Source organism: Caretta caretta, chromosome 7 (assembly GCF_965140235.1).
Source record: "Caretta caretta isolate rCarCar2 chromosome 7, rCarCar1.hap1, whole genome shotgun sequence".
NCBI classification, from domain to species: Eukaryota; Metazoa; Chordata; order Testudines; family Cheloniidae; genus Caretta; species Caretta caretta.
This window is the reverse complement of record NC_134212.1, coordinates 50,444,516-50,466,231: the sequence shown is the minus strand read 5'-3', so window position 1 is coordinate 50,466,231 and position 21,716 is coordinate 50,444,516. Positions and strand designations below refer to the sequence as shown.

Here is a 21,716-nt window from a genome sequence, read left to right as displayed (position 1 = left end):
CAGTTCCAGAGTCTGGTATACCCTATGGGTGCCTGACCTGGATGGTAGCCCAGGAGCTGAGGGAAGCCTGCAAGCGGTGGCTACAGCCCAAAAGGTGAACTCCAGATGAGCTCACTGAACAAATTATTCTGGAGCAATTCGTCTACATCCTCCCATCACAAAGGAGGGCCCGAGTCCTCCGCCACAGGCCTGCGACGCTAGCCACTGCCATCACCCTGATGGAGGATTTCCTCACCCCCGAAGCACCGGTGGGCCTGACTATCCGAGCTGCTCCACCAGAACCAGAGCTAGTAGCCATTGATGGACCTATCTTCCATGTCTATCTAGCTCCCTTTTGAACCCCATTATAGTATTGGCCTTCACAACACCCTCTGGCAAGGAGTTCCAGAGGTTGAGAGTGCGTTGTGTGAAAAAATATTTCTTGTGTTTGTTTTAAACCTGCTACCTATTAATTTCATTTGGTGGCCCCTTGTTCTTGTATTGTGAGAAGGAGAAAATAACACTTCACTTTCTCCATACCAGTCAGAATTTTATAGACATCTATCATATCCCCCCTTAGTCATCTTTTTTTCCAAACTGAAAAGTCCCAGTCTTATTAATCTGTCTTCATATGGAAGCTGTTCCATACCCTTAATCATTTTTGTTGCCCATTTCTGAACATTTTCTAATTTCAATATATCTTTTTTGAGACGGTGTGACCACATCTGCATGCAGTATTCAAGATGTGGGTGTACCATGGATTTATATAGAGATAATATATTTTCTGTCTTATTCAGGGCTGGCCTTAGTGAAAATGGTGCCCTGGGCGGACTTGTATTTTGGCACCTCCCTCCCCCTCGCACCATCACCCCTGGCTCCTAGGGGCTCCCTGGGCTCCCCTCCCCCATCACCTCCCAGCCATTACCTATACTTCATCTGGACTGTCCACAGGAAAGTCCATTCAATGTAGATGGGCATCTCCCATGGTCCATTCTGAGTTGTGTGCCTTGATGAGCCACTTACTTTGATGAGTCCCTTCAAGATGTGCTGGCTAACTACCTTGTGAGCATTACTCCAGGAGCAAAAATTTGAAATACAGGTATAGCGCCAATACTCATAACTTCAAATACAAAAATTATACGTGCATACAAATAGCATAAACATATTCAACAAATCATAACCTTTTCATAGATATCTTATGTCAAGGTTCCTTCCCCATTCTGAACTCTAGGGTACAGATGTGGGGACCTGCATGAAAACCTCCTAAACTTATTTTTAGCAGCTTAGGTTAAAACTTCCCCAAGGTACAAACTATTTTCCTTTTTCCCTTGGACTTTATTGCTGCCATCACCAAGCATCTAACAGATATATAACCGGGAAAGAGCCCTCATGGAATAGTCTTTCCCCCCCAAAATCCTCCCCAAACCCTACACCCCCTTGTTGGTGACACTGGGCACTACACTAGGTAACTCGGGAGGGTGGAAGACCACAAGTGTCGAGGAAGCCCTCCTGCTCTAGGCTCGGATAAACCAAGGCCCCTTTGCTCCTTTAACCTTCTGTGATCATGCATAATTCTGAGGAAGCTAGCACACAAACAGACAGATTTGCATACGGCTCGCCAGCCAAGGCCAGCTTCGGCCTGGGAAACAGATAGATAAGGCAGAAGTGTTTAGCAAAAACCAGTAACAAATAGGACCAAATAAGGCAAGGCTCGGGCAATACTACTGAGGAAAAACACAACTGGCTGCTTTAGCTGATTGGCTACGGTATTGTACGGGGCAACAGGTAATTGGTTGCATAAGCTTGTGTAGTGAAGTAGGCAAAGACATTTTATACTGGAATCTGTTGCACTGCCGCAGGATTTGAGACAGCTCAGTCTCCCTGTGCCCTATTTGGCGCTCCAAATAAATCTCTCTGCTTCTCCACCCCGTTGTGGTCATTGGCGCGATGCACACTGGGCAATGAACCCAGCTGTTGCTTGCCTCGGGCACTCTGTGCCGGCAACAGTTCTTGGCGTCCCTGGGTGGGCATCGAGGCTGCTATTTAGCCTTGCCCGGACCCCTCCTGGCCGTCGACAGATTGCGGCGACAACCGACACCTAGCGCACACCGGTTGAGTTCACTGGGAGGACTTGGAGGAGACGCGATTTGCTCGACCCCGGAGGGCACAACGGTGCAACGCACCCCTATAGTGGAGAAGCAACTGCAGGCGATGGTGAGGAACCGGTCCTGTGGAAAAGGTAGGAACAGTCCAGTGGGCTGGACTTTCTCTGTTAAGACCTGGGGACGCCCAGAGTCGTCCGGGAATATGGGACAGGGACAGAGTACTACAGGCAGGCCACAGTGCATGCCCCTAAAATGCATTCTAGCAAACTGGAAAGCGTTTGGATCAGATCCAATGACAAAAAGCAAATTGAAAAGGTTTTGTACAGTAGACTGGCCTCAATATCGGCTAGAGGACCAGGAACGGTGGCCACCGGGAGGGTCAATCAATTATAATACGATCCTCCAATTAGTTCTGATTTGTCAGCAAATGGAATGAACATCTGTATGCACAAGCGTTTATGGCTTTAAGAGATAGAACAGACATTCTACAGAGCTGTAATTTGACTCCAATAGGACCGGTAGTAGCTAATGTTAGCCCCCTGAACCCCCCCAATGTTGTAATGGCAGATTCGGTGTCCCCTTCGGCCCCCACAACCCACCTTATAAGGGTAGGACGCCTCGGGTTACAGAGATTGCCCCCTCAGTGGGACTCTATCCTTTGCTTACTGGGACTGTTGTGGCTCGCCCAGGGGCAGACGGACGCTAGGCCACCACCATGCAAATTTACACCCATGTGCCATTCAATCCAATAGACCTAGCAGCTTTTAAAACACAGGCTGGGGAATTCTCCACAAACCCAAGCTGGTTTATTTCAGTCTTTGAGGGGTGCCTCAGTAGTCACAAGCCGGACTGGGACGACTGTAATATCCTCCTGAGAACTCTGTTGTCTGAGGTGGAGTGGAATCAGGTTACAGCTAAGGCAAGGGGAGCGTCAGCTTTCAAGCGAAAGAAAGGAAGCTATCTGTCAAGTCCCTACCCCAAGCACTCGCAAATGGCTCAGAGCTTTTCTAAGTATGGTTTCAGAGGAACAGCCGTGTTAGTCTGTATTCGCAAAAAGAAAAGGAGTACTTGTGGCACCTTAGAGACTAACCAATTGGTTAGTCTCTAAGGTGCCACAAGTACTCCTTTTCTTTCTAAGTATGGCAGGCTTTTGCAGGATCTGGATCCCAGAGTTTGGACTATGGGCTAAACCGTTATATGACTGTGTCAAGGGAACGGACCACAACCCCTTTCACTGGTCCCCAGAAGCCAACAAGGCATTTAAAATCCTAAAAATGAAGCTGATGGAAGCTCCAGCTGATGGAAGCCATTTCAATTGTATATACATGAACGAAAAGGGGTGGCTCTGGGAGTGCTAACCCAGTTGTTGGGGACCTGGAAACATCCCGTGGCTTATTTTTCTAAGCAACTGGATTAGGTTGCAAAGGGTTGGCCAGCATGTTTACGGGCGGTCGCAGCTACTGCCCTAGTACTTGAGGAAGCTGAGAAGCTAACTTCGGGAAGGGTTATGCAAATCTATACTCCCCATATGGTCCAAACCCTGCGAGACACAAAGGGTGGGCTCTGGCTCACCCAGGCTCGGATTGCTCGGTATCAGGCTAAGCTGTTAGAGAACCCCGAGGTCACCCTGGTGTCTTGCCCCTCCCTTAACCCAGCCACCCTCTTGCCAGAAACAGAGGAACAGGAACATGACTGTTTAGAGATCATAGATGCCCAGTACGCCAGCCGCCAGGATTTAAAGGATCAGCCGCTCCCAAATGCAGATTATGAGTGGTACACTGATGGTAGCAGCATTGTCATGGAGGGGCAAAGGAGGGCGGGTTATGCTGTCGTGACCCTCCATGATACCATAGAGGCCTAGAGGTTGCCCACCGGGACCTCTGCCCAGCTGGCTGAGCTAGTAGCCCTGACCCGTGCGCTCAAACTGGGAATCACTTATTGTCCAGGGAAATATGAGAAGACTCAGTTGCAAGCTTGTTGAGTATTCTCAAAGGAGGGAGTTGTTGGTGACACTAGGCACTACACTAGGTAACTCGGGAGGGTGGAAGACCACGAGTGTCGAGGAAGCCCTCCTGCTTTAGGCCCGGATAAACCAAGGCCCCTTTGCTCCTTGAACCCTCTGTGATCATGCATAACTCTGAGGAAGCTAGCACACAAACAGACAGGTTTGCACACGGCTCGCCAGCCAAGGCCACCTTCGGCCTGAGAAACAGATAGATAAGGCAGAAATGTTTAGCAAAAACCAGGAACAAATAGGACCAAATAAGGCAAGGCTTGAGCAATGCTACTGAGGAAAAACACAACTGGCTGCTTTAGCTGATTGGCTACGGTATTGTACGGGGCAACAGGTAATTGGTTGCATAAGCTTGTGTAGTGAAGTAGGCAAAGGTATAAAATGTATACTGGAATCTGTTGCACTGCCGCAGGATTTGAGACAGCTCAGTCTCCCTGCGCCCTATTTGGCGCTCCAAATAAATCTCTCTGCTTCTCCACCCCGTTGTGGTCATTGGCGTGACACACACCGGGCAACGAACCCAGCTGTTGCTTGCCTCGGGCACTCTGTGCCGGCTACACCCTTTTCTGGGGAAGGTTTGATAAAAATCCTCACCAATTTGCATAGGTGAACACAGAACCAAACTCTTGGATCTTAAGAACAATGAAAAAGCAATCAGGTTCTTAAAAGAAGAATTTTAATAGAAGAAAAAGTAAAAGAATCACCTCTGTAAAATCAGGATGGTAAATACCTTACAGGGTAATTAGATTCAAAACACAGATAATCCCTCTAGGCAAAACCTTAAGTTACAAAAAGACACAAAAACAGGAATATCAATTCCATTCAGCACAGCTTATTTTCTCAGCCATTTAAACAAACAGAATCTAATGCATATCTACCTAGATTACTTACTAAGTTCTAAGACTCCATTCCTGTTCTGTCCCCAGCAAAAGCATCACACAGACAGAGAAAGCCTTTGTTTCTCCCCCCCTCCAGCTTTGAAAGTATCTTGTCTCATTGGTCATTTTGGTCAGGTGCCAGCGAGGTTATCCTAGCTTCTTAACCCTTTACAGGTGAAAGGGTTTTTCCTCTGGCCAGGAGGGCTTTTAAAGGTGTTTACCCTTCCCTTTATATTTATGATATCTTACAGGCCACATTTTGTATAAAATTTGTTGCAAACATATAATAGTAGTTGCAACAATGATCTACATGGTCATGTTTTAATCAGATAACATCACAATGAGTAACTGCTACAACTAGTGACCAGTTGACCCAAGAGACCAGTAACACTAAATACATTCTTTATAAGTTTATAAGTGGAAACCAGATGTGGCATTTTCCCGACACACCTACCACATTGTGAAAAATTGGGATGCCTGGATATCAGGAGCAAGCGTAAAGTCTCTGGAAGATCTGTCTCTCCTCATGCAAGTGGAGCAATTCTTAGAGGGTGTTCCTGAGGAAATGGAAAGGTACATACTAGATGGGAAGCCCAAAACTACAACCGAGGCAGAGGAAATCGGAGCCAAATGGGTGGAGGTGGCGGAGAAGAAAGCTAGTAGCAGTTCGTGCGGATACCAGAAGGGGCAACCTGAGATGACACCCTACCATTGGAGTCAGCCCAAGGCCCCACCTCACAAGTAGGAACCCTCCACACAGCCAAGGAGACCCCAGATGCCCTCTCGACCCACCACCCAACTCTCCAACCACCCACCTCACCCCAGCCCACAGTCAGTTGGGCGATGGTTTAAATGTAATGAGCTGGAGCATGTGAAGGCCAACTGCCCCAAGAGCACCAACCAACTGCAGTTTATCACCCCGGGGTCCCAAAGAGAGCCTTCAGGCCCAGATGCCTCGCAAATACCCCCAGAGCAAAGGGAAACTGTGAGTGTGGGTGGGAGGAAGATTACTGCGTGGAGAGACATTGGAGCACAGGTGTCTGATTCCTGGTGGACCCCAACCCAGAGGCCCAAGTGATGGTGCAACCTTTTAAGGTCAACTCTTTTAACTTGCCTACAGCCAAGTTGCCTGTCCAGTACAAGGACTGCTCAGGAATATGGACTTTTGAAGTCTATGACGATTATCCCATTCCCAGGTTGCTGGGAGAAGACTTAGCCAACCATGTGAGGCTAACAAAAAGGGTGGGGATGGTCACCCACAGCCAGGCTAAACAGGCCTCCACACCTAACTCTATTCCTGAGCCTTCTACAGGGACCCAGCCAGAGGTGGTGGAACCAGACCCCAGACCAAAGTCTATGGCAGCAGTTGTAGATCCAGTTCCTGGGACCCAGCCCAAGGATCGGAACTGGTGGAGCTGTCAGAGCCTATGCTTGCAACCCCACCAGAGTCAGGGTAGTCAGCACCAAAGGGCGCCACAGCGCCTGCAACATCAGCTAAACCGGCACAAGAAGCTCAACTGGAGCTTCAAATATAACCTAGTGCATCAGCAGAAAGCAGTTCACAATTGTCGGAGACACCCCCATCACCTTTATCGCTTCCAGTGGGACATAGCCCAAGTCCACAACCCAGTGAGGAACTAATGTCTCCAGCATCAAGGGAGCAGTTTCAGGCAGAGCAGGAAGCAGATGAAAGCCTCCAGAGAGCTTGGACGGCGGCACGGAGCAACCCACCACCTTTCAGCTCTTCTAATAGGTCCAGGTTTGTTGTAAAAGGAGGACTCTTAGCCCTGGTCTACAATAGGAGTTGAGGTCGAATTTAATCCTGCACCCATCCACACGACAAAGCCCTTTTTTCGACTTAAAGGGATCTTAAAATCAATTTCTTTACTCCACCCTCAACAAGGGAATTAGCGCTGAAATCGGCCTTGCCGGGTTGAATTTGGGGTATTGTGGATGCAATTAGATGGCATTGGCCTCCGGGAGCCATCCCAGAGTGCTCCCTTGTGACCGCTCTGGACAGCGCTCTCAACTCAGATGCACTGGCCAGGTAGACAGGAAAAGGCCCGTGAACTTTTGAATTTCAATTTCCTGTTTGGCCAGCGTGGCAAGCTGCAGGTGAGTGCAGAGCTCATCAGCAGAGGTGACCATGATGGAGTCCCAGAATCGCAAAAGAGCTCCAGCATGGACTGAACGGGAGGTACAGGATCTGATCACTGTATGGGGAGAGGAATCTGTGCTATCAGAACTCCGTTCCAGTTTTTGAAATGCCAAAACATTTGTCAAAATCTCCCAGGGCATGAAGGACAGAGGCCATAACAGAGACCTGAAGCAGTGCCGCGTGAAACTTAAGGAGCTGAGGCAAGCCTACCAGAAAACCAGAGAGGCAAATGGCCGCTCCGGGTCAGAGCCCCAAACATGCCGCTTCTATGATGAGCTGCATGCCATTTTAGGGGGTTCAGCCACCACTACCCCAACCGTGTTGTTTGACTCCTTCAAACACGGAAGCAGGTTTTGGGGACGAGGAAGATGATGATGAGGAGGAGGTTGTAGACAGCTCACAGCAAACAAGCGGAGAAACCAGTTTTCTGGACAGCCAGGACCTGTTTCTCACCCTGGACCTGGAGCCAGTACTCCCCAAACCCACCCAAGGCTGACTCCCGGACCCGCCAGGTGGAGAAGGGACCTCTGGTGAATGTACCTTTTTAAATAGTCTACATGGTTTCAAAGCAAGCCTGTTTAATGATTAATTTGCCCTGGCACTTGCGGCCAGTACAGCTACTTGAAAAGTCTGTTAACGTGTCTGGGGATGAAACGGAAATCCTCCAGGGACATCTCCATAAAGCTCTCCTGGATGTCCTCCTAAAGCCTTTGCAAAAGGTTTCTGGGGAGGGTAGCCTTATTCCGTCCACCATGGTAGGACACTTTACCACTCCAGGCCAGTAGCACGTACTCGGGAATCATTGTAGAACAAAGCATTGCAGTGTATGTTTGCTGGCATTCAAACAACATCCGTTCTTTATCTCTCTGTGTTATCCTCGGGGGAGTGATATCATTCATGGTCACCTGGTTGAAATAGGGTGCTTTTCTTAAGGGGACATTCAGAGGTGCCCATTCCTGCTGGGCTGTTTGCATGTGGCTGAACAGAAATGTTCCCCGCTGTTAGCCACGGGGAGGGGTGAGGGGCTAGCCACGTGGTAGGGGGAGGCAAAATGCGACCTTGTAACGAAAGCACATGCTATGTATGCAATGTTAACAGCAAGGTTTACCGTGAAAGAGTATACCCATTGTTCTATAAAATGTGTCTTTTTAAATACCACTGTCCCTTTTTTTTCCTCTCCACCAGCTGTATGTGTTTCAAGGATCACAGGATCTTCTCCTTCCCAGATGCTAGTGAAGATTAGAAGGTGAAAAAAATGCACTCACGATGAAATATTCTCTTGAGCTCATGCTGTCCTCCCACACTGACAGAGCACAGATGAATGTGTGGAGGCAGACAATGTCAGAAAATGACCGGGAGAGGTGCTGGGGGCTGAAGAGAGTAAGTGGGCCGAAGAGAGGTCTGAAGCTGAAAGGTGGTGGCAGCATAATGAGAGGAGGCAGGATTCAATGCTGAAGCTGCTGGAGGATCAAACTAATATGCTCCAGCATATGGTTGAACTGCAGGAAAGGCAGCAGGAGCACAGACGGCCGCTACAGCGGTCTCAAGTTGCAGTGGGGGAGGTTTAGGCTGGATATTAGGAAAAACTTTTTCACTAGGAGGGTGATGAAACACTGGAATGCGTTACCTAGGAAGGTGGTAGAATCTCCTTCCTTAGAAGTTTTTAAGGTCAGGCTTGATAAAGCCCTGGCTGGGATGATTTAATTGGGGATTGGTCCTGCTTTGAGCAGGGGGTTGGACTAGATGACCTCCTGAGGTCCCTTCCAACCCTGATATTCTATGATACAGCCCCTGTGTAAGCAACTGCCCTCCTCCCCAAGTTCCACAGCGTCCTCACCCAGACGCCCAAGAACACGGTGTGGGGGCCTCCAGCCACTCCACCCCAGAGGATTGCTCAAGCAACAGAAGGCTGGCATTCAATAAGTTTTAAACTTTTAAAGTGCTGTGTGTCCTTGTCCTTCCCTCCTCCACCACCCCTCCTGGGCTACCTTGGCAGTTATCCCCCTATTTGTGTGATGAGTTAATAAAGAATGCATGAATGTGAAGCAACAATGACTTTATTGCCTCTGCAAGCGGTGACTGAAGGGAGGAGGGGAGGGTGCTTAGCTTACAGGGAAGTAGAGTGAACCAAGGGACGGGGGGTTTCCATCAAGGAGACACAAAGAGAACTTTCACACCGTAGCCTGGCCAGTCATGAAACTGGTTTTCAAAGCTTCTCTGATGCGCACTGCACCCTCCTGTGCTCTTCTAACTGCCCTGGTGTCTGGCTGCACGTAAGCAGCGGCCAGGCAATTTGCCTCAACCTCCCACCCCGCCATAAACGTCTCCCCCTTACTCACAGATATTGTGGAGCGCAGAGCAAGCAGTAATAACAGTGGGAATACTGGTTTTGCTGAGGTCTAACCAAGTCAATAAACTGCATCAACACGCTTTTAAACGTCCAAAGGCACATTCTACCACCATTCTGCACTTGCTCAGCCTGTAGTTGAACAGCTCCTGACTACTGTCCAGGCTGCCTGTGTGCGGCTTCATGAGCCTTGGCCTTAAGGGGTAGGCTGGGTCCCCAAGGATAACTATAGGTGTTTCAACATCCCCAACAGTTATTTTCTATACTGGGAATAAAGTCCCTTCCTGCAGCTTTTGAAACAGACCAGAGTTCTTGAAGATGCGAGCTTCATGTACCTTTCCCGGCCATCCCACGTTGATGTTGGTGAAACCTCCCTTGTGATCCAGCAGTGCTTGCAGCACTATTGAAAAGTACCCCTTGCGGTTTATGTACTCACTGGCTTGGTGCTCCGGTGCCAAGATAGTGATATGGGTTCCGTCTATGGCCCCACCACAGTTAGGGAATCCCATTGCAGCAAAGCCATCCACTATGACCTGCGCATTTCCCAGGGTCACTACCCTTGATATCAGCAGATCTTTGATTGCGTTGGCTACTTGTATCACAGCAGCCCCCACAGTAGCTTTGCCCACTCCAAATTGATTCCCGACTGACCGGTAGCTGTCTCGCGTTGCAAGCTTCCACAGGGCTATTGCCACTCGCTTCTCAACTGTGAGGGCTGCTCTCATTTTGGTATTCTTGCACCTCAGGGCAGGTGAAAGCAAGTCACAAAGTTCCATGAAAGTGCCCTTATGCATGCGAAAGTTTTGCAGCCACTGGGAATCGTCCCAGACCTGCAACACTATGCTTCCTTGAATTAACCCCAACAAACATTGCATTGCCCGCACTTCAGACTTCTGTTCTGCATTCTGTCTGCGTAACAACAACCAGGGGAGGGTTGAAGAAAAAGCACTTAACACCCTGTGCACAAATGGTCTGCTCCTACACCCAAGGAGGCCAGTGGGAGCAGGCTTAGAACAACCTGATTCTTGTGCTTAATACTCCTTGGAACAGAGCCCATCTCTTTTGTTCTGTGTTTGGACAGTGCCTAGCACAGTGGGGTCCTGCTCCGTAAGTGGGGCTCCTTGCACTCCTGCAGTCCAAATCAATGATTAATAATGACACCTTTAGACAAAATCTGTGCACCTTTTACCCCCTTCCTTCTGCAACCCACGGGTCAGTGTCTGCTCCGTGTGCTCCTGCAATTGGCCAAAGGAAGATGTCGTAGCATAAATACAATGAAAAGCCAAAAGAAGCAGGCTTTTCCTGAGACCGTTTCCCTAATGAAATAGCAGGGGCCGTTACTATTTGGGTGAAATTATAGAGACAAGCTCAGGCCCAGTTTTGACTTCCAATAAAATTCTGTTCACTTTAATTCCAGATTAGGTTGTTTTTCTCAGGGTATGTCTATACTACGAAATTAGGTTGGTTTTATAGAAGTCAATTTTTGGAAATCGATTTTATACAGTCAGTTGTGTATGTCCCCACAAAGCACATTACGTCAGCAGAGTGTGTCCTCAATACTGTGGCTAGCATTGACTTATGGAGCGGTGCACCGTGGGTAGCTATCCCACAGTTCCTGCTGCCCATTGGAATTCTGGTTGAAGTTCCCAATGCTTGATGGGGCAAAAACATTTTTGAGGGTGGTTTGGGGTACATGTCAGTCGCCCCTTCTCTCCCTTCTTGAAAGCAATGGCAGACAACCGTTTCACGCCTTTCTTCCTGGGTTACCCGTGCAGACGCCATACCACAGCAAGCATGGAGCCCGCTCCACTCACTGCTGCAGTTGTGAGCATTGTAAACACCTTGCACATTATCCTGGAGTATTGTGATGAGGACATGGACACAGACGTTCCTGAAAGCATGGGCTGTGGCAATTGGGACATCATGGCAGCAGTGGGGCTGGTTGATAGAGTGGAACGCTGATTCTGGGCCCAGCAAACAAGCACAGACTAGGGGGACCGCATAATGTTGCGGGTATGGGATGATTGCTTGCTATGGGAAAAGGATGGCACTGCAGTTTGAAACCATTCCCACATGTTATGAAGGCGTAAGAAACCAGCCCCACATACCAAAAGACTTACCATGGCTGCCTGGAAACCGAATTCAGTTGCCCAGCCGTTTATGATGTGTCACCATACTGGCAGGTGCTCAACATAAAAGGCAAAATGCAACCTGGTACCTTAAAGCAGTGTGCTGTCTTCTGTGAATTGCTTCACTGTGAAAGAGAGAGTCTCCCTTTTGTTCTCAGACATACATCATCTTAAATTTTACTCTCCCTTTTTATCTCCGCCCCAGCTGCAAATCATAGAATATCAGGGTTGGAAGGGACTCAGGAGGTCATCTAGTCCAACTCCCTGCTCAAAGCAGGACCGATCCGCAATTAAATCATCCGAGCCAGGGCTTTGTCAAGCCTGACCTTAAAAACTTCTAAGGAAGGAGATTCCACCACCTCCCTAGGTAACGCAGTCCAGTGTTTCACCACCCTCCTAGTGAAAAAGTCTTTCCTAATATCCAACCTAAATCTCCCCCACTGCAACTTGAGACCATTACTCCTTGTCCTGTCATCCGCTACCACTGAGAATAGTCTAGATCCATCCTCTTTGGAACCACCTTTCAGGTAGCTGAAAGCAGCTATCAAATCCCCCCTCATTCTTCTCTTCTGTAGACTAAACAATCCCAGTTCCCTCAGCCTCTCCTCATAAGTCATGTGTTCCAGACCCCTAATCATTTTTGTTGCCCTCCGCTGGACTCTCTCCAATTTTTCCACATCTTTCTTGTAGTGTGCGGCCCGAAACTGGACACAGTACTCCAGATAAGGCCTCACCAATGTCGAATAGAGGGGAATGATCACATCCCTCGATCTGCTGGCAATGCCCCTACTTATACATCCCAAAATGCCATTGGCCTTCTTGGCAACAAGGGCACACTGTTGACTCATATCCAGCTTCTTGTCCACTGAAACCCCTAGGTCCTTTTCTGCAGAAGTGCCGCCTAGCCATTTGGTCCCTAGTCAGTAGCAGTGCATTGGATTCTTCTGTCCTAAGTGCAGGACTGTGCACTTGTCCTTGTTGAACCTCATCAGATTTCTTTTGGCCCAATCCTCCAATTTGTCTAGGTCCCTCTGTATCCTATCCCTACCCTCCAGCGTATCTACCACTCCTCCCAATTTAGTGTCATCTGCAAACTTGCTGAGGGTGCAATCCACACCAATATCTTCATAAATGATCTGGAGGATGAACAAAACTAGCCCCAGGACCGACCCTTGGGACACTCCGCTTGATACTGGCCGCCAACTAGACATGGAGCCATTTATCACTACCCGTTGAGCCCGACAATCTAGTTAACTTTCTACGCACCTTATAGTGCATTCATCCAGCCCATGCTTCTTTAACTTGCTGACAAGAATACTGTGGGAGACCGTGTCAAAAGCTTTGCTAAAGTCAAGGAACAACACGTCCACTGCTTTCCCTTCATCCACAGAACAAGTTATCTCGTCATAGAAGGCAATTAGATTAGTCAGGCATGACTTGCCCTTCGTGAATCCATGCTGACTGTTCCTGATTACTTTCCTCTCCTCTAAGTGCTTCAGAATTGATTCCTTGAGGACCTGCTCCGTGATTTTTCCGGGGACTGAGATGAGGCTGACTGGCCTGTATTTCCCAGGATCCTCCTCCTTCCATTTTTTAAAGATGGGCACTACATTAGCCTTTTTCCAGTCGTCCAGGACTTCCCCGGATAGTCACGAGTTTTCAAAGATAATGGCCAATGGCTCTGCAATCACAACCGCCAACTCCTTTAGCACTCTCGGATGCAGCGCATCCGGCCCCATGGACTTGTGCACGTCCAGATTTTCTGAATAGTCCCGAACCACTTCTTTCTCCACAGAAGGCTGGTCACCTCCTCCCCATGCTGTGCTGCCCAGTGCAGTAGTCTGGGAGCTGACCTTGTTCGTGAAGACAGAGGCAAAGAAAGTATTGAGTACATTAAGCTTTTTCCACCTCCTCTGTCACTAGGTTGCCTCCCTCATTCAGTAAGGGGCCCACACTTTCCTTGACTTTCTTCTTGTTGCTAACATACGTGAAGAAACCCTTCTTGTTACTCTTGACATCTCTTGCTAGCTGCAACTCCAGATGTGATTTGGCCTTCCTGATTTCACTCCTGCATGCCCAAGCAATATTTTTATACTCATCCCTGGTCATTTGTCCAATCTTCCAGTTCTTGTAAGCTTCTTTTTTGTGTTTAAGATCAGCAAGGATTTCACTGTTAAGCCAAGCTGGTCGCCTGCCATATTTACTATTCTTTCTACACATTGGGATGGTTTGTCCCTGTAACCTCAATAATGATTCTTTAAAATACAGCCAGCTCTCCTGGACTCCTTTCCCTCATGTTATTCTCCCAGGGGATCTTGCCCATCAGTTCCCTGAGGAAGTCAAAGTCTGCTTTTCTGAAGTCCAGGGTCCGTATTCTGCTGCTTTCCTTTCTTCCTTGTGTCAGGATCCTGAACTCGACCATCTCATGGTCACTGCCTCCCAGGTTCCCATCCACTTTTGCTTCCCCTACTGATTCTTCCCGGTTTGTGAGCAACAGGTCAAGAAGAACTCTGCCCCGAGTTGGTTCCTCCAGCACTTGCACCAGGAAATTGTTCCCTACACTTTCCAAAAGCTTCCTGGATTGTCTGTGCACCGCTGTATTGCTCTCCCAGCAGATATCAGGGTGATTGAAGTCTCCCATGAGAACCAGGGCGTGCAATCTAGTAGCTTCTGCGAGTTGCCGGAAGAAAGCCTCGTCCACCTCATCCCCCTGGTCCGATGGTCTATAGCAGACTCCCACCATAACATCACCCTTGGTGCTCACATTTCTAAACTTAATCCAGAGACTCTCAGGTTTTTCTGCAGTTTCATACCGGAGCTCTGAGCAGTCATACTGCTCTCTTACACACAGTGCAACTCCCCCACCTTTTCTGCCCTGCCTGTCCTTCCTGAACAGCTTATATCCATCCATGACAGTACTCCAGTCATGTGAGTTATCCCACCAAGTCTTGGTTATTCCAATCACATCATAATTCCTTGACTTTGCCAGGACTTCCAGTTCTCCCTGCTCGTTTCCCAGGCTTTGTGCATTTGTGTATAGGCACTTGAGATAAAACGCTGATCGCTCCTCTTTCTCAGTATGAGGCAGGAGCCCTCCCATCTCACACGCTCCTGCTCCCTCCCGGTATCCCACTTCCCCACTTACCTCAGGGCTTTGGTCGTCTTCCCCCGGTGAACCTAGTTTAAAGCCCTCCTCATTAGGTTAGCCAGCCTGCTTGCGAAGATGTTCTTCCTTCTCTTTGTTAGGTGGAATCCGTCTCTGCCTAGCATTCCTCCTTCTTGGAACACCATCCCATGGTCAAAGTATCCAAAGCCTTCTCTCCGACACCACCTGCGTAGCCATTCGTTGACTTCCACGATTCGATGGTCTCTACCCTGGCCTTTTTCTTCCATGGGGAGAAAGGACGAGAACACCACTTGCGCCTCAAACTCCTTTATCCTTCTTTCCAGAAACACGTAGTCTGCAGTGATCCGCTCAAGGTCATTCTTGGCAGTATCATTGGTGCCCACGTGGAGAAGCAGGAAGGGGTAGCGATCCGAGGGCTTGATGAGTCTCAGCAGTCTCTCCATCACATCGCAAATCCTAGCTCCTGGCAAGCAGCAGACTTCTTGGTTTTCCCAGTCGGGGCAGCAGATAGATGACTCAGTCCCCCTGAGCAGAGAGTCCCCGATCACCACCACCCGCCTCCTTCTCTTGGGAGCGGTGGTCATGGAACCCCCAACCCTAGGACAGTGCATCTCATGCCTTCCAACTGGCGGAGTCTCCTTCTGCTCCCTTCCCTCAGACATATCATGTGGTCCACTCTCCGCATTGGTACCTGTGGAGAGAACATGAAAACTGTTACTTACCTGTATCTGTATCTGCATTGTAACGTACATGGACGTTCCCCTTTCTTCTTCTGGAGGTCACATGATGCCAAATTTCTTCACCGGCCTCCTGTCCCCGCTGTGTAGCCTGCTCTGAATCTTCAGAACCTTGTGCCCGTAGAAGCATATCCTGACGTCTGTCCAGGAAATCTTCAGTTTCTCTTATGCAACACAGGGTCGATACCTGTTGCTCTAGACCTTGAACCTTCTCTTCCAATATGGAGAACAGTTTGCACTTTTTTTTACAGACAAAGTCGCTTCTGTCCTGTGGAAGAAAGACAATCATAGCACATCCAGTGCAGGTCACAACAGCTGAACACCCCCCATCCATATCACCTTCCTTCTACGAGCTTCCTCAGGAGTTGTAGTAACTACTCAGAGAAGCCGGCAAGATGTAAGCCTCAGTGGGCTCTCCCCAGGCTAACTCCCATGCAAACTCCTTTCTATGTTTCTATGCTCCCCCTATCATCTCCTTCCTGAGGTTATCACAGATTAGAAGGTGAAAAACATGCACTCGCGATGACATGTTTGCTGAGCTCATGCAGACCTCCCGCACTGATAGAGCGCAGCTTAATGCATGGAGGCATTCAGTGTTAGAGGCCAGGAAAGCATTAATTGAGCGCGAAGAGCAAAGGCAGGAGGCGATGCTGAGGCTAATGGGGGAAGCAAACGGACATGATGAAACATCTGGTGGAGCTGCAAGAAAGCCAACACGAGCACAGACCTTCCACAGCATCCATTGTATAACCGGCTGACCTCCTCCCCAAGTTCCATATCCTCCTCACCCAGACGCCCAAGAATGCATGGAGGGAGGCTCCGGGCACCCAGCCACTCCACTACAGAGGATGGCCAAAGCAACAGAAGGTTGCCATTCAAACAGTTTGATTTGTAGTGTGGCTACAAAAGGCAATGTAGCCTTGTCCTTCCCTCCTCCCCCACCCCACCCAGGCTACCTTGTCAGTTATCTCACTTTTTTTTTTTAATTAATAAAAGAAATAATGCATGGTTTCAAAACAATAATTACTTTATTTCGAAGGGGGGAGGGAGGAAGGGTGGTTTGGTTACAGGGAATTAAAGATCAACCAAGGTGGGTGGGTTTGCATCAAGGAGAAACACACACAACAGTCAAACCATAGCCTGGCCAGTCATGAAACTGGTTTTCAAAACCTCTCTGATGCGCAGCATGCCTTGCTGTGCTCTTCTAATCACGCTGGTGTCTGCTCAAAATCGGCCACCAGGTGATTTGCCTCAACCTCCCACCCCGCCATAACCGTCTCCCCCTTACTCTCACAGATATTATGGAGCACACAGCAAGCCGCAATAACAATGGGAATGTTGGTTACGCTGAGGTCTGACCTAGTCAGCAATCTTTTAAACATCCAAAGGCACATTCTACCACCATTCTGCACTTGCTCAGCCTATAGTTGAACTACTCCTTACTACTTACTGTCCAGCCTGCCGGTGTACAGCTTCATGAGCCATGGGAGCAAGGGGTAGGCTGGGTCCCCAAGGATAAATATTGGCATTTCAACTTCCTCAATGGTAATTTTCTGGTCTGGGAAGTAAGTCCGAGAAGTTGCAAGAAGGAACAGTCCGGAGTTCCTAAATATGCAAGCATCATGTACCTTTCCCAGCAATCCCACATTGATGTCGGTGAAACGTCCCTTGTGATCCACCAGTGTTTGCAGCACCATTGAGAAGTACCCCTTGCCGTTTATGTACTGGTTGGCAAGGTGGTCTGGTGCCAAGATGGGGATATGCATGCCATCTATCGCCCCACGACAGTTAGGGAACCCCATTGCAGCAAAGCCATCCTGTATGACCTGCACATTTCCCAGAGTCACTACCCTTGATAGCAGAACGTCAAGTGATTGCATTGGCTACTTGGATCACAGCAGTCCCCACAGTAGTCTTGCCCACTCCAAATTGATTCCCGACTGACCGGTATCAGTCAGGCATTGCAAGTTTCCACATGGCTATCGCCACTCGCTTCTCAACTGTCAGAGCAGCTCTCATCTCAGTATTTCTGTGCTTCAGCATGGGGGAAAGTAACTCACAGAGTTCCAGGAAAGTGGCCGTACGCATGCAAAAGTTTCGCAGCCACTGTGAATCATCCCATACCTGCAACACTATGCGGACCCACCAGTCTGTGCTTGTTTGCCTGGCCCAGACTTAGCATTCCACTGTCTCAACCAACCCCACTGCCGCCATGATCTCCCAATTGTCACAGCCCATGCTTTCAGGAATGTCTGTTTCCATGTTCTCATCAAAATCCTCCTCGTGCTGGTGTCTCTTAGCCCGGTTCTGCATGTACTCCAGGATAATGTGCGAGGTGTTTACAATGCTCACAACAGTAGCGGTGATGGTGAGCTGTGCGGGCTCCATGCTTGCCGTGGTATGGCGTCTGCAGGACAGCAGAGCTGAAGCGGAAGCGGTGGACGACGACTGTTAGGAGCACCCAGGAGGACCAGAACAGATCCCCTGGGCTGCAGGAGAGCAGAGTTGCAGCGGAAGCGATGGATGACGACAGTTAGCAGACCTACTGTACTGTTGGCTGACAGCAGCACCCAGGACACAACAGCAGCGAGGGTGAGCTGAGTGGACTCAATGCTTGCCGTGCTATGACGTCTGCACGGAAAAAAGGTGCAAAACGATTGTCTGAGTTGCCTTCACGGAGGGAGGGGCGACTGACATCATGTACCCCAAACCACCCGCAACAATGTTTTTGCCCCATCAGGCATTGGGAACTTAACCCAGAATTCCAATGGGTGGTGGAGACTGCAGGAACTGTGGAGTAGCTACCCACAGTGCACCGCTTTGTAAGTCTATGCTAGCTATGGTAGTGAGGACGCACTCCACCAACTTAATGCGCTTAGTGTGGACATACGCAATTGACTGAAAATCGACTTCTATAAAATTGATCTTATTTTGTAGTGTAGACATACCCTTTGCCTTTTCGTATTTCTTATACTTTCCCCCCCCTCGCCCTTTGTGACTGGTTCCTTGACCTTATTTCAGGAGAGGAGTTTGAGGCAGGACTGTCCTTCAAGTGTACACTTGTATATTAAACTCCCACTCCGCCCAGCAACACTTTTGCTCTCTTATCTCTCCCCCCTTCCTCTGCTTGTGGGCAGCTGTAACAGTGTCTTTCTTCACACATATTAGTAAGAACATAAAAATATCAAAAAGGCAAATGGGCAAACAAGATGGGCACTGCTACAGACTAGGGACCGAGTGGCTAGGCAGCAATTCTGTGGAAAAGGACCTAAGGGTTACAGTGGACTAGAAGCTGGATATGAGTCAACAGTGTGCCATTTTTGGAGGAGCACTGCCAGCAGATCGAGGGATGTGATCATTCTCCTCTATTCGGCATTGGTGAGGCCTCATCCGGAGTAGTGTCCAGTTTTGGGCCCCACACTACAAGAAGGATGTGGAAAAACTGGAAGAGTCCAGTGGAGGGCAACAAAAATCATTAGGGGGCTGGAGCACATGACTTATGAGGAGAGGCTGAGGGAACTGAGATTATTTAGTCTGCAGAAGAGAAGAATGAGGGGGGATTTAATAGCTGCTTTCAACTACTTGAAAGGGGGTTCCAAAGAGGATGGATCTAGACCAGTGATACTCAAAGTGGTGGTCGGTGGACCGGTGCCAGTCCACGAGCCATCGGCTGCCAGTCTGTGCGCATGTTGGAAAAAAAAACTGCCGATCCCACACATCAGATAGCTTGAGAAGCACTGATCTAGACTGTTCTCAGTGGTAGCAGATGACAGAACAAGGAGTAATGGTCTCAAGTTGCAGTAAGGAAGGTTTAGGTTGGATATTAGGAAAAACTTTTTCACGAGGAGGGCGGTGAAGCACTGGAATGGGTTACCTAGGAAGGTGGTGGAATCTTCTTCCTGAGAGGTTTTTAAGGTCAGGCTTGACAAAGCCCTGGCTGGGATGATATAGAACAAGTGCTAGTAATAATAAGCGGGCTCAGATTTTCCTAGATGCGATAGCTGATGGATTCCTTCATAAAGTAGTTGCTGAACCAACAAGAGGGGATGCCATTTTAGATTTGGTTTTAGTGAGTAGCAAGGACCTCATAGAAGAAATGGTTGTAGGGAACAACATGCGATCATGCGCTAACTCAGTTCAAACTAAATGGAAGGATGAACAAAAATAGATCTCTGACTAAGGTTTTTGATTTCAAAAGGGCTAACTTTCAAAAATTAAGGAAATTAGTTAGGGAAGTGTATTGGACTGAAGAACTTGTGAATCTAAAGGCGGAAGAGGCCTGGAATTACTTCAAGTCAAAGTTGCAGAAACTATCAGAAGCCTGCATCCCAAGAAAGGGGAAAAAATTCATAGGCAGGAGTTGTAGAACAGGATAGATGAGCAAGCATCTCAGAGAGGCGATTAAGAAAAAGCAGAAAGCCTACAAGGAGAGGAAGATGGGAGGGATCAGCAAGGAAAGTTACCTTATTGAGGCCAGAACATGTAGTGATAAAGTGAGAAAGGCCAAAAGCCATGTAGAGTTGAACCTTGCAAAGGGAATTAAAACCAATAGTAAAAGGTTCTATAGCCATATAAATAAAAAGAAAACAGAAGGAAGTGGGACCACTAAACACTGAGGATGGAGTGGAGGTTAAGGATAACCTTGGCATGGCCCAATATCTAAACAAATACTTTGCCTCGGTCTTTAATGAGGCTAATGAGGAGCTTAGGGATAATGGTAGGATGACAAATGGGAACAAAGATATGGAGGTAGACATTACCACATCCGAGGTAGAAGCCAAACTCGAACAGCTTAATGGGACTAAATCAGGGGGCCCAGATAATCTTCATCCAAGAATATTAAGGGAACTGGCACATGAAATTGCAAGCCCATTAGCAAGAATTTTTAATGAATCTGTAAACTCAGGGGTTGTACCGTATGACTGGAGAATTGCTAACATAGTTCCTATTTTTAAGAAAGGAGAAAAAAAAAAGATCCAGGTAACTACAGGCCTGTTAGGTTGACATCTGTAGTATGCAAGGTCTTGGAAAAATTTTTGAAGGAGAAAGTAGTTAGGACATTGAGGTCAATGGTAATTGGGATAAAATACAACATGGTTTTACAAAAGATAGATCGTGCCAAACCAACCTGATTTCCTCCTTTGAGAAGAAAAGGAGTACTTGTGGCACCTTAGAGACTAACCAATTTATCTGAGCATAAGCTGTAGCTCATGAGAGCTTATGCTCAAATAAATTGGTTAGTCTCTAAGGTGCCCCAAGTACTCCTTTTCTTTTTGCGAATACAGACTAACACGGCTGTTACTCTGAAACCTGTCCTTTGAGAAGGTAACAGATTTTTTAGACAAAGGAAACGCAGTGGATCTAATTTACCTTGATTTCAGTAAGGCATTTGATACGGTTCCACAGGGGGAATTATTAGCTAAATTGGATCAATATGAAAATTGAAAGGTGGATAAGGAACTGATTAAAGGGGAGATTACAACTGGTCACACTGAAAAGTGAACTGTCAGGCTAGAGGGAGGTTACTAGTGGAGTTCCTCAGGGATCAGTTTTGGAATGAATCTTATTTAATCTTTTTATTACTGACCTTGGCACAAAAAGTGGGCGTGCGCTAATAAAGTTTGTGGATGATACAAAGCTGGGAGGTATTGCCAATACAGAGAAGGACCGGGACATCATACAGAAAGATCTGGATGACCTTATAAACTGGAGTAATAGTAATAGGATGAAATTTAATAATGAAAAGTGCAAGGTGATGCATTTAGCAATTAATAATTTTTGTTATAAGCTGGGGATGCATCGCTTGGAAGTAACAGAGGAGGAGAAGGACCTCGGAGTATTGGTTGACCACAGGATGACTATGAGCCGCCAATGTGATATGAAAAAAGTCGTGAAAAAAGCTAATGCGGTCTTGGGATGCATCAGGCGAGGTATTTCCAGTAGAGATAAGGAGGTGTTAGTACAGTTATACAAGGCACTGGTGAGACCTCATCTGGAATATTGTGTGCAGTTCTGGTCTCCCATGTTGAAGAAGGATTAATTCAAACTGGAACAGGTACAGAGAAGGGCTACTAGGATGATCCGAGGAATGGAAAACCTGTCTTATGAAAGGAGACTCAAAGAACTTGGCTTGTTTAGCCTAACCAAAAGAAGGCTGAGGGGAGATATGATTGCTCTCTATAAATATATCCGACGGATAAATACCAGGGAGGGAGAGGAAGAATTTAAGCTCAGTACCAATG

At 48.0% G+C, this 21,716-nt stretch overlaps 1 protein-coding gene across 12 annotated transcripts in view; it reads right to left on the bottom strand.

Moving 5' to 3' along the window:
* Nucleotides 1-4,783: 4,783 nt before the first annotated feature.
* TRAIP (TRAF interacting protein) overlaps nt 4,784-21,716 on the bottom strand; it is a 62,193-nt gene continuing 45,260 nt past the window's right edge. For 6 of the 12 annotated variants that reach the window (XM_048856537.2, XM_048856541.2, XM_048856542.2 and 3 more), the window contains 2 exons: nt 15,460-15,742; nt 4,784-5,533 (listed from right to left, as the gene is read on the bottom strand). In XM_048856537.2, coding sequence (XP_048712494.1) covers nt 5,427-5,533; nt 15,460-15,742 — 390 coding nt within the window. In that variant the 3' untranslated portion in view covers nt 4,784-5,426. Of the gene's footprint in view, nt 5,534-15,459; nt 15,743-16,483; nt 18,106-21,716 lie in introns of those variants that run through there. The other 6 variants (XR_007357496.2, XM_048856546.2, XM_048856548.2 and 3 more) reach the window with 3 other exon arrangements.